This window comes from Vipera berus (assembly GCF_964194415.1).
Source record: "Vipera berus genome assembly, chromosome: 2".
NCBI lineage: Eukaryota > Metazoa > Chordata > Lepidosauria > Squamata > Viperidae > Vipera > Vipera berus.
Window position 1 is genome coordinate 199,422,381 of NC_138203.1, and position 13,513 is coordinate 199,435,893.

Below are 13,513 nucleotides of genomic sequence, written 5' to 3' on the forward strand. Positions count from 1 at the left end.
GATTGAATTGGTTGACTTAACGTAATAACCAAGTCATCTGCAAACGCTCTCAATCTATAGTCTTGATCTTTTATTTTAATTCCCTTTATTTTCTTTGAATCACGTATTTTAATCAGTAATATTTCCAATGTTAAAACAAACAACAATGGCAACAGTGGACATCCCTGTCTTGTACCCTTTTCAATTTTACAAGCTTCTGATAAGCTACCATTAGCCCTGATAGGTTGTAAAAACTTATCCTCAAACTGCATCTTCTCTAATACTTTAAATAAGAATTGCCAATCCAATTGATCGAAAGCTTTTTCAGCATCCAGAAAAATCAGCGCTGCAGGGACTTGTTTATTTCTTTCTAAATATTCTAATACATTTACAATATGTCTCACGTTATTTTTCATTTGCCTACCGCTTATGAATCCTGTTTGATCAATATGAATCATTTGTTGCATAACCTTCATCAATCTATTTGCTAAATGTTTGCAAATATCTTATAATCAGTATTCAACAACGATATAGGTCTATAATTTTTAGTTTGTATAGGATCTTGATCTTCCTTTGGAATCAACATTATAAATGCTGTTTTCCATGATGGAGGAACCTCCCCTCCGGATTGAATTGTTCTAAACAATTCTTTTAAAGGTTCCACCATCTGTAGTTGTAAATTTTTATAATAAGTAGCAGTCAATCCATCTGTCCCAGGTGCCTTACCTACTTTTAATTGTTTAATTACTAGAATAATTTCTTCAGTGGTTATCAATTGATTCATCTCTTCCCGTTGCTCTTGTGTGAGCGCCGGGATATTCACTCCTTGCAAATAACTATCTATGTCTAAACCTTGACTTTTATCCCTTGCATACAGCTTAGAATAAAATTCGACAAAGGCCTTTTTAATGAGATTTTGCTGAAACAAAATCTTATCTATATGATGAGATCTTTGTTTTCTCCTTAATAAATAAGCTAACCACCTACCAGGTTTATTTGCGTTATTAAAAATATTATGTTTAGCATATCTTAAATTAGTTGCCACCTGGTCCACCATCAGCATATCAAACTGACCTCTTAACAAGTTAATTGAATCTTTTAGCCTCTTGTCAGATGGATCCATAGTAAAAGCTTTCTCTTTCCTCTTTATTTCCTCCTCTATTTCTTTATGCTTAAATTCCATTCTATGTCTATATTTATTAATCAAATATATTAAAACTCCTCTCATATAAGCTTTACTTGCATCCCATACCTTTTCAATAGAAGTGCCTTTGTGCATATTCATAATAAAAAATTCTTTCATCTGCTTTTTACATTCTTCCACATTTTCTACATATCTAAATAAATTTTCATTTAATCTCCATGATCTTCTGTCACCATTACCCTGTGAATCTGAGCAATCTTGTATGTAGTTTGTCTGGGGACTGAAAAACATTAAACAAAGTACTGTTATTTCACAATGCAACTTTATTGGCTTCTGTAAACTTCCAGAAACTGGAATAAGGATCTAGCTACAGATACAATGCACCTGTATGTACACAGATAGTCCTTGACTTATGATCACAATTGAGCCCACTTATGTTGCTAACTTTGCCCCATTTTACAACTTTTCTTGCCACATTTGTTAAATGAATCACTGCAGTTGTTATGTTAGTAACGTGGCTGTTAAGTGAATCTGGCTTCCCCATTGACTTTGCTTGTCATTAAGTTGCAAAACAGGATCACATGACCTCAGGATACTGCAGCCATTATAAATATGAACCAGTTCTCAGACATCCGAATGTAAATGCCATGGCCATGGGGATGCTGCAATGGCTATAAGTCACCTTTTTCAGTGATGTTCTAACTCTGAACGGTCACTAAATGAACTGTTGTAAGTCAAGGACTGCCTGTTTTGTTTCCCCTTTATAGACTCTTGATCTGCACTTACCTATATTTCATTGTAGGGCTGGAATGGTGCACGGAGATCTGTAATTGGTGACAGGACACATTTGCTAACTCATTACTATGATGATGCAAGGACCATGTATGAAGTTTTTAGAAGGGGTTTTAATATATCTGGTAAGTTTTTGAAAGACAGTCTTTGATCATACTGAATTTATTTTAAGCAAAAATATTGTTACAGCTCTATATGAAACTCCAACTTCTATAGAGGACAGATGTAGGAGCTTGGATGAAGAAAAACTGTATTTAGATGATAATTCATTCTTGGGGCAGTTAAACTTTGTTGTTGAGTGTGTTTGAACTTACCATGGCGACAGTTACAGGGGCTAATCTTAGTTTAGAAGGACTAATAGTTACCTTCAATACACTTGATATTTTACTGCTGTAATAGCATAAATATTGAGTACACATTTTTAATCCCAATTAGGAAACAAGTCACTCTTATTTTTTTCAGTCCCCATAAATTGTAGGGTCACAAAAGTTGTCTTGGAATCTTTCATAATTGAGTGGTTATTTTAGCTTATTTACAGAATTTTTAATCTACTATTGGGGTAATTTATGATCAGATAGAAAGCCCACAATAGAGGGAAATATTGATTATTTATTCTGGGCTACTATAATACTAAAAATTGTTGATTCTGAACAGCTTATGTACCCATCATCTGTAAATCAAATTAATAAATAACAATTACACCTTAACACTTGTAGGAGGAGAGCTGTGTGACTCCATGGAGTCTGATAACACATTTTCCAAGTAATTTCATATGTCGGATGAATGAGATGTCACCGACAAAAGCTTGTGCCTTTTAATAAAATTTATTACTAGTAAAAATCCTTACCACTCCTTCTGACATAAAGCAGCTTCACCATGGCTTTCATGAATATTGCTTATGTTATAGGACACACCAAACCAATGGGATATTATTTGGAATGGAAGCCAATTTTGATTAACTCATTGTAGTATTCTAGAGAAAAGATAAATGTTAAGAGAGCATGTGTGCTTCATGTCATGTCAGAGTCATACATCAAAAATAAAATTGTCATTGTTGGAATTATTTAAAAAAATGAAATCCCATTTATCAAGATAACTGTCTTTTGAGTTTTATGATCCTTGATATAAATGGCTGACATGGCACATTGTTAATAATACCACTGGTTTATTTTTAAATATGCTATCCTGCTGAGATATACGTAGGCCATCAGGAAATGCATTATTAAGGAGCTTTGAAAATGGCTTATCACACGTACTATTCCTGGTGTCGGTTTTTTCTCTCTCTAGAAAATGGTCCCTGCTTAGGATTTAGGAAACCTAATCAGCCTTATCAATGGTTATCCTATAAAGAGGTAAGATTGATATTATTACTTTTTCTCTTAATTGTACAACAATAAAAATGGAACTGTAATCTGAAATATTTTTTCTACTGCACTCTGATCTGGATAGCTGAGGAAGATAATTACCTGGTTAGAGATGATTATACTAAGAGAACAGTATATTATAGGGCAGTGGTGGGAGGGCGGTTTTGGGGCACTTGGTCTCTAAAAGGTTTGCCATCACTGTTATAGGGGCTGCTGATGTGCCTTCCCCACTCCCAAGATATCCAAAATCTACTGTAATATAATATAATATATAATATAATATAATATACAGTAATCCTCTATTGTTTAGTTTGTAAGAAGCACCTTTTCGAGTGGACTATGCCTGCAGTAATGGCAAACAGGTAGTACCGTGTTTCTCTGAAAATAAGACCCAACCAGAAAATAAGCTGTAGCATGATTTTTTCAGGATGCTCGTTAATATAAGCCCCACCCAAAAATAAGCCCCAGTTAAGATTGTCAGCCAGATGGATGCATTTAGTACCATATTTCCTCAAAAATAATACCTAACTGGAAAATAAGCCCTAATGTGTCTTTTGGAGCAAAAATTAACATAAGACCTGGTGTTATTTTAGGAAAAACACGGTAGCCTCGACTTACAACAGTTCATTTAATCACCATTTGAAGTTACAATAGCACTGAAAAAAGGGATTTATAACTGTTTTTCACACAACCATTGCAGCATCCCCATTGTCAGGGCAACTGACTCATATTTATGGCGGTTGCAGTGTCCTGGGGCCATGTGATCGCCTTTTGCAACCCTCTGACAAGCAAAGTTAATGGGAAGCCAGATTCACTGAATAACCTTGTTACTAAATTAACAACTGCAGTGATTCACTTAACAACAGTGGCAAGAAAAGTTGTAAAATGGGGCAAAATTTACTTAACAAATTCACTTAACAATAGAAATTGTGGGCTCAGTTGTGACTGTAAGTCGTGGACTACCTGTACTGTTGTATAGTCCATTTCTGAATCACCTGGAAATGAAGTAACTGGAAATGAGTGGGGCGAAGGCTCTCTTAAACGATTAGTAAACCTGGAACTGCCTTGAGGTTAGACAACAACTAAATTAATTGGCAGTAACAATTCTCAATTTTGAGGTAAGTTGAAAAATTGCTTGTGGAAATGTCTCAGTGAATTCCACCTGGCATTTTAAAGTGCTTAATTTCCACTTTCAGGTTGCTGAAAGAGCAGAAGCATTGGGATCAGGCTTACTCCAAAAGGGATGCAAACCATCACCAAACCAATTTATTGGGGTCTTTGCACAAAACTGTCCAGAGGTGAGACTGCAAGAAACGGAATCTTATTTCCAGACTCTCATTATATTCACATTTCTTTCTATTTATATCTTTTATCATCTTCTTCCAGTGGATCATTTCTGAGCTGGCTTGCTATACCTATTCCATGGTTGTGGTTCCCCTGTATGATACATTAGGCCCCGGATCCATTCGTTATATTATTAATACAGGTAAAGAGAGTAGATTTGTTTGAGCAATTTTTTCAAATACACTTTTTGGTATTTTAAGCAGGGGTTTGGTTGTTCAAAAGATGTATTTCAGAAGCAAAAATTCCTTTAAAGTTGATTTTTCAATGAGACGTTAGAAGAAGGACCAAGATCATACAGGAATAAAATTCAATTAATTGGATTTTTACAATTTGCCATTTTACTACATCTCTGCATTTAATATCTGCAGGATCACATGGACCACATGGACTGTAGAAAACCATGTAGCTTTCTTTCTCTGTTTCTTCACTTAAAAGGTCCTCATTCTAAAATCTAGAGATAATATTTTACTCAAAATATTTTGCTTCTGAATCAAAATTGCTTATGTAATTAGAATTTTAGCAGAGAATCAAGGTTCAACTATTAGATCTTAAAATTCATATGAGATTTCCAATATGGGAATTTACTGTTTAAAATTTCTATATTTTGAGCCTTTTCTGCAGCTTTTGAAGTTTACTAATCACTTGGAGAGGCCAGGTTGAGAAAGTCTAGGGATAAATATCTTATGGTTTAAAATATAATTCCCATTCACAAATATATGATACCAGAAATACTTGCCATTTCTCTTCTGACTTTAAAATATAAAAATTATTTAAGCTATGAACTAGTAGTTTGGAATGGAACAGTTTTGAATTGGTTTAATTTAGTTTGAGCTTTGAAGCTCATTTTGATTACAGCTTAAAAATTCAAGTTAGTCAATTCCTTAGTCTAAGTCCCTTCTAAATTTTACTGTTTTAAAATTAGAATAATCCAGACAAGAGGGACAACTAGGGCTGGAAAATTGGGAAGATATTGATTCAGAATAAAAAATTCTGTACCTCTGTATACACAATGGAAATAAAAATACATTTGCAATAGTTGGCTATTAGAGGGTTGGAATTTTCAGGAATTGATACGTATTCTTTGAATAAATGTCACCTATTTTAGATTGCTTGTGATTTGTAAATAAAAATGCGATGATATTTCAGTATAATTATCTGTATCATTTTATTTATTTTATTAGCTGATATTTCTATAGTAGTTTGTGATAAACCTGAAAAAGCCAGAGTCCTACTAGAACATGTAGAGAAAAAACAAACACCAGGCTTGAAATCAATTATCTTGATGGACCCCTTTGAAAAGGATCTTAAAGAAAGAGGACAAAGATGTGGAGTCCAAATCCAGGCAATGTTGGAAGTAGAGGTGCGGTTCTTTTCCAGTGCTTTATCTGAGCTTACGTCATACTTTCGTGAAATGAAAAACTATTTCAAGGGGTGAGAATAAATGTAGTATTTTGTAATGTGATGAAGAAAGACAATTTAAAAAAACCGAAGACAAGTCAAAGTTAATAAATATTACAATTCCATTTTTTTAATGTCTTTGAGTCAGTATTAATTCCGGGTGACTGTATGGACAAGTCCCTGCCATTTTCTTGGAATGGTTTGCCTTTGAGTGATTCCTAGGGCTGAGTGAGAAGAACTTACTTAAGGCAAGACTAGAACTCACAGTTTCCTGGTTTCTATCTTGATGCCTTAATCACTATGCCAAAGTAGTTCAATAATAACAATGTTCCAAAAAAAATTTACATTTGATAGTGTGAAACTTCTTTATTAGTCCAGTCTTTCCAATATATCACAGCATGATGTAAGTTTAAAGAAGTAAACAGCAATGGGAAAGACAAGTCAGGCCAGAGAACTGTTCACATATTATTACAAATATGAATTATTATTATTTTCTTGTATTCTTCAGAATTGTGGTCGGGAATGCTGGCATGCTCCTGTAGTGAGTATAACCCATCCTTTTCTATCTTTAGTATTTTATTGTAAACAAACAACTAAATCCACCATTAACTGTTCGAGGAAAGAATGAAAATCACAGAAGATCACACTGGATGTTTGTTCACATTGCATTTCTCTTAGTGGAAAATGGTACAGATGTTTTTGTGAATTTTTCAATAAGCTACTTATAAATAGCACTTCAGGAAAATATAGCATTTTTTTAAAAAAGGCTGTTCGTTCAGAAAAGAGGCACCAGAGTTGCCCAGCACATAAGAATACTTACATCCAGAGAATTCCTGTATCTTGTGAGATATTTGGCATATTCTAGACTAAAATACAAAAGAAATAATTATTTCATGCTATTTTTTACTGCCATGGGAGAATGTTACTGAGGAGAAGCTGGGTTTCTTTCCTCTCGTAGTGTGAATGTCCTGTGAGAAAATTTTCTGTGCAGAAGAAGGTTCTGATTTTGTTCTGATTTTAATTTTTGTATGCCTTCACAACTAATATGAGCATCCCGAGAAAAATGCTGTGGTTCTTAGCATATGAGAATTGTGTAATGATAACCTTGCCCAAGCTATGGTGTAAAAGCTCCAAAAACTCATTGTTGGATGCGTTGTATATTCAGTAATGGAGTGGAGATGATAGTTGATGGGATGTCTGCGGCCTTCCTCTTCCTCTTTGTAAGTCCCAAGCACTCAAGAGTTATTTGGCAGTACAGGAATGAATGAATGGATAGATAGATAGATAGATAGATAGATAGATAGATAGATAGATAGATAGATAGATAGTGAGATTGAGAATAGAAAACACCTGGGAGATGAATTTTTCTTATTCCCCATCCTTAATACCCCTTATTCTCCACTCCCAAAAAACCTGATATTTATGTAAGTGGCTGAACTTTGGTTCTGTAATTTTCAGGTAAAAGGATTAAAGTAAGGGCAGAAATAAGAGTGAGAGATGTCTGCAAAATGAATAGCTTCTATTCTTGTAAATAGAAGTTATTCAGTTTGGTGATTTCAAGAACTGACCCTCTTGAGTATTTTCCTGAATAAAATTTAAGCTTAGAATTAAAAGCAACAAAAGCCATGGGTCCTGAAGGTATTGGGGTCTCTGATATCTTATTAGCCCTATTCAGAAGTTCCCCCTCACCTTCAAGTCCAGTGTGAGGTGAGAGTACATACAGAGTTGCTCTAGCTTCTCTCTCTCTCTCTCTCTCTCTCTCTCTCTCTCTCTCTCTCTCTCTCTCTCTCTCTCTCTCTCTCTCTCTCTGTGTGTGTGTGTGTGTGTGTGTGTGTGTGTGTGTGGTCTCTGGATAAAGGCTGTATCCCTGCCTATGCTGTCTTACAAATAGAGATGCCAGGTATTTCTTTAGGTTCTGTCCAGCTCAGCCCCAAATAAAGATGCATACAATTGTAGTATAAGATTCTAGCATAATAGTCTATTCACAAAAAAGTATATGCATACAACCCCAATTGGGACTGGTAACTCCATTGCTAAGTGACGTGGTTGTGAGCAAGACATCATATGAATGTGACGAACTTAGGATCTCATTGTGAAGTGCTTAAATCTCAATCACATGTCCATGGAAACCTTGTAAGTTCAAGAATCAGTTACAAATTTACTTTCTCAGTGCCTTCATTACAGTGGTACCTTGGTTCTCAATTGCTTTGAAACTCATAAAATGTGGTACTCATTTGACGTGGAAATTTTGTCTTGGTACTCAACGCACAAGCTAGAACTTGTTGATGTTGGCTGCCTTTTGACTCACTACATTATTCCTTATGGGAAAAAATTGTTTGGTACTCATCCTTTTTGGAACTATTTGCACATCCTGGAATCAATTAATGATGCATACTGAGGTACCTCTGTAGTTCGCTAAATAGGGCCATTGTTAAGTAAGGTCTACTTTTATTTTGAACTAGATTTTTTGTGGAAAAGAAAGTAAGCAACACATTATGGAAATGATCGCATTAAAAATGATAATATTATTTCTCTGTTTTTGAAACTGATAAATCTGATGCAAGAAACTGTATTTCTTATTCTTATGATTTTTTTAGCCTCCTCACCCAGAAGATCTATCAATTGTCTGCTTTACTAGTGGTACCACAGGTAAAATTTATCAGTTTAATGCTGATGAAATTTAACAAAAGTATAGTTTATAGTATAACTCTTTAAGACCCATTTAAAATGTTTGTAAATAGAAAAGTGTATATTTTAATTCTGATTATTTTTACATATTTTATAATATTTTGGTTGAAAAATGTAAAAGCATAATGATTTGTTTGGCCCATTCAGCGCCAGTGGATATTAGAATTTAAATCTTGTATTCAAAGATTTGTGAACTCTGCCTAGAGTAACTAAATCACCCCTTTACTAAATATTTCCCATCTTGATCTTTTATTTGTATCTCATTTTTTTGACTTGGAGTTATATGTATAGCAACTGCAATTTCCAACCAGTTTGAAAGTAGCAGGGTATCTAAATATTCCATGGACAGTCAAATACATGAGTATTGAAAATATTATTTCTTTCTTTGTAAAATTATATTTCCAGAAATATTTAAATCTTAGCTACTTGGATTTTGGTAATGCTAGTTCTGATTACTGCAATTTGATTTATTTAATTTGAGAAATGAAAAATCATACTTACTCATGCCTTTTTCTCACACTATAGTAGAATGTACTTAATTCAGATATTTTTATTATTTCTTTTCTAAATCTATCAGTTCTATTAATGAGGTATACATTTGGAAAATTATTATTTTTATCTACTTTTCAATTAGTGTTTTGGAACTTGACCTCATTCATTCAAATTTATCTTAAGTTAAATGCACCAAGAAAAGATCTTTAGGAAATAAAATTGGAACAAGCGAAAGCCAAATGTCATATATTCGGATTTTTAAAGGACTTTGTATTAGCTCTCCTTTTGAAGAAATGTCCTTGGTTGGGAGCAATAATCCTGCCATCTCCATCTATCCTCAAATACTACATTTATTTAATGCATTTCTTAATACTTTCAAGCCTATAGATATTTGAAAGAAAACAACCTTGGTTGCTGTCCATCAGATAGAACTAGGAGAATTGACTGTAGTTGTAGGAGATGACCTGACAGTGTTGCAGAAAGACTGTATTGAGTTCCAGATTCTATACAAAGCTCTAATACAAATCAACATTTGAACCCTGATAATAGCTGATTGATTTCAAAGATAGCTCTGAAACAAACAAGGTGATTTAAAATATGTTATTCTTAAAATATGAATGGTTATAGTGGAGTATCCTCAGCTTGATTGAAAAAGTTTGTAGTAGCCTCATACTGAATGAGAGGTGAATTGACAAAAAGAAGAAAACAAGCATCAGAGAGATGGTGGATGGTCCTGCCTGGAGCTTCTTGTTTAGCATCCTCCACCAAATTGGGCATATTTTCCAAAAGATTATCACAATGGAAATGTTGCCTTTAAATGAGAGGCAGGGAAGGAGCTGTTATTCCTAATGTAGATGATAAGACTTCACATTTAGTGCAGTGAGGGGAAAGCCTATGGGAGCCAAATTGCAACGCCAGAACAATAATTGTTCGTAGGAAATATTTTGTAGAGTCCTTGAAAGTGTCTTTTGTGTATATATGGTGAATTGTTTGATTGATCTGTCTTGCCTTCACTGATACTATATAAATGAAAACTTCATAATCTGTAAGTGCTAAGCAGGCGTTTAAAGGCTGGCAATGTACATCCTGTCAAAGATCATTTCATTCGCAAATAAGAAAGAGATTTTGAAATAATTTTCTGTGGTGATGACTTCTTTGTCCATGTTTCCTATCTGGTAAATGAGAATATTTATTTGATAGGTGCTTCTTCCTCCTTTTTCCAGGTAACCCAAAAGGTGCTATGCTGACTCATGGAAATGTGGTGGCTGATTTTTCAGGTTTTTTGAAAGTGACAGAGGTGAATACTCTTTTTACTTTAAAACCTGATAGTAAAATGAGCTATATAATTTTGGAAATAGAAACACCTACAAGATAGGACACTATCTTATGAGACTGCTTGTGAGTCATTACTGTAATTTCCAATGCCCTTGGTTTAAGAACAGAGCAACAAACAGAAGGTGTTAATAAAGAATCCATGTAATTTAAAGCATGAAAGCATGAACAGGCATCCAGAAAGCAAGGTTGCAAGATTAATTTTTACAACATGATATTTAAAAAAACTTGGAAGGATTCCTATTCCTTTAATAGCTGAACTAAACAGATTTTACTTGGCTATGAATTGTGTATTGTATCTCATCCTCATAAAAGCATCACATGGTATAATCTATTTAGGACTCAGAGATTGCCTTATGCTAACTGGGATCAATCAGATTAACTATATTTTATTAAACAAGCTGTAGTGGCCTTGTTGAGATATTCTGCTAACTTACAGTATTATGGATTCACACAGTACACTAAGCCAGAATCAAACACAGTATATTACAAATATCCTAACCACTACTTAGCTCCAAATATCCAGGATTTTGTAGGAACCCTTTTCAGCCCTATCTTGATATGTGACTGATAAGCTCTTCAATCTATTATATACAAATCATGATCTGTAGATTATAGCTGATCCTGTGAATCAAACAGTTATTATGGGCCACAGATTTCCTCCTACAGGAGGATAAGGAAAACTACTAGTCTTGCAGTCCCGTGTTGTAATTATCCAAATGCTATTATTGTTTCATTTTATTTCATTATTTTATTTTATTCTTTTTGTTTTATTTTATTTTATTATTTATTATTATATGCTGCCCTCTTAACTACTAGAGTGACTCTGGGTGGCTTATACCCAGAAGGGATCTTATTATTTTAATAATAATGTTTCATTAAATAAATAGATTGATGTTTCTATAAATAAATGAATATCCTGTTTTTCTATTACAAATAGAATGTCTGCTAGCTAAATGGTTTGACTTGATCTAAAATATGTCCCTAACTTATGTGGATGTCAATAGTAATTGGTCAATCTTGGTGAAAATGTTAAACGGAGGCACTTCTTTGGGGAAAACTCCAAACAGCAAAAGTATCCAAAGTGAACCACACAGCATTCTTGGGAGCAGGACCTTTTGAGTTGGTGTCACAGATGTTTGAATAGAGGGCATGTTCATACCTCTGGTCTCAGAACATACAGGTCTTGCCTAGGTGTCTGGAGAAGGTTGTCGGGGAGGGGGGGGGACAGAGGGATAAAATATGCGCCATGATGCAAACGCCATTCCTCCCATAATTGCACAATTGCATAATTGTTACGATGCAAATATGAAAGGGCAGAGTTTGTGTCAGTGATAGATAATATAGTGCACGCTTTGTCATTTTGGTGTTGTGATTAGGAACGGATACCTTTGGTGCCCTGTACAGTGGAGAGAGCTCTCTGCATTACACCCTTGTGTTACTCACCGCTCCTGCTAACATAGCTCCATTGGTGTCGTGGCCTAACGCATTATTTCAAACACTGTTCTCTTTTCTCACGTAATAATCTCTAACCCCCCCCTTTTGCTCCTCTTGGTGCCATTTTTCTTTTTATTGTTTTATGACTTTCTTGTTGTGTCTTCCTGTCAGTGTTTCTTTCCTTTCTGTCTCCCATGCCCTTCATCTGCAGAAAGTGATCTTTCCGAGACAGGACGATGTACTCATCTCGTTCCTACCTTTGGCTCACATGTTTGAAAGAGTGATACAGGTAAGAAACTGCCTAGACTGACCAGGCCTTGTGGGGCTCCCTGTTGTGTTTTTTTTTCCAGAGTCAGTGGTCTCCTACATATGAGGATGTACACATTTCCTATTTGCCTTTAGCACACATGTTTGAGCGAATGGTACAGGTAAGGCCTCAGTGTCAGTGGAAGCCAACATTTTTTTTCCCCACTGAACAATAAAAAGGGATTAAATAGACAATGGGATGGCCCAGATGTGCTACTAGGTCAGTGTTTTTCCAACCTGGCAAATTTAAGATATGTGGATGTCAACAGCATGCTGGCTCAGGAATTCTGGGAGTTGAAATCTACATATTTTAAAGTTACCAAGATTGAAAAACACTGCACTGAATCATGGCATAAGAATGACTCACCTGTGCCTGGCTTCACCCATGCCTTACCTATTCAACTCATTAAACAAACCATCTCCACAGACTGGCTTGAAGCCCTTTCTACTAATTATAGTGACAATTATCCTTAATTTAAGATGCAGAAACATGCTGAATTGGACTTAATTACATGACTGACTCAAAGTTGACTCAGCCTTCTATCCCTCTGAGGTCGGTAAAATGATGACTCAGATTGTTTGCTGACTCTGTAAACTGCTTAAAGAGGGCTGTAAAACACTGTGAAGCAGTATATAAGTCTTAAGTGCTAGTGCTATTAATCTAAAACAGAAGGTGAACTTTGCATTTTTTTTCCCTTGAAGCTAAGAAGAATACTTAAAGGGGAACTAAGTTCTTTCTCCATAGTTTAACCATGGTTAAAAATTACATACAAGTCCTGCTAGTGACTGCTTTAAACCTAAAATTTCAATTATTCCAGAAGGGTTGTTGTTTTAAAATATATTTTATTGCTTCACTTGGAAAAGCATACTTTTAATTCTCAGCTCTTATAAAGTGATTATTCAAACCTACAACTTATAATAAACTACCTCTCTTCCAAAGACTATATTTCCTAAACGTCATAGCTAGCTGCTTGCCTTACAACTAGTGCTGATTTTTTTAATGGAATTTCTTTACCAAGAGAATGTAAAATACAGAGTGGAGAGCCATCACCCATCACTACTGGATTTCTAAGTAAATCAGTAGTGCAAGGAAGCAAATTTTGGCTTCTTTAATAGAATCGTCTGCCCCCCTATTTGGTAGGACCTTCTTATGAGAAGTTATTTAATAGTGAGGGTGAAGGTTCATTCTCCAACCATTACCCTCACTATTAAATGTGGGTTGTGGGTTGGTTTCTGA

The 13,513-nt window shown here is 34.9% G+C and overlaps 1 protein-coding gene across 1 annotated transcript in view; it reads left to right on the top strand.

Moving 5' to 3' along the window:
- The window catches only part of ACSL6 (acyl-CoA synthetase long chain family member 6), a gene marked incomplete at its 5' end in the record, with an annotated part of 94,859 nt that overhangs the window by 60,223 nt on the left and 21,123 nt on the right, over nt 1-13,513 (top strand). Inside the window, 9 exons of the mRNA XM_081317075.1 lie at nt 1,926-2,040; nt 3,203-3,267; nt 4,476-4,577; nt 4,666-4,765; nt 5,805-5,983; nt 6,530-6,562; nt 8,619-8,670; nt 10,425-10,498; nt 12,321-12,398. Coding sequence (XP_081173201.1) covers nt 1,926-2,040; nt 3,203-3,267; nt 4,476-4,577; nt 4,666-4,765; nt 5,805-5,983; nt 6,530-6,562; nt 8,619-8,670; nt 10,425-10,498; nt 12,321-12,398 — 798 coding nt within the window. The remainder of the gene's footprint in view (nt 1-1,925; nt 2,041-3,202; nt 3,268-4,475; nt 4,578-4,665; nt 4,766-5,804; nt 5,984-6,529; nt 6,563-8,618; nt 8,671-10,424; nt 10,499-12,320; nt 12,399-13,513) is intronic.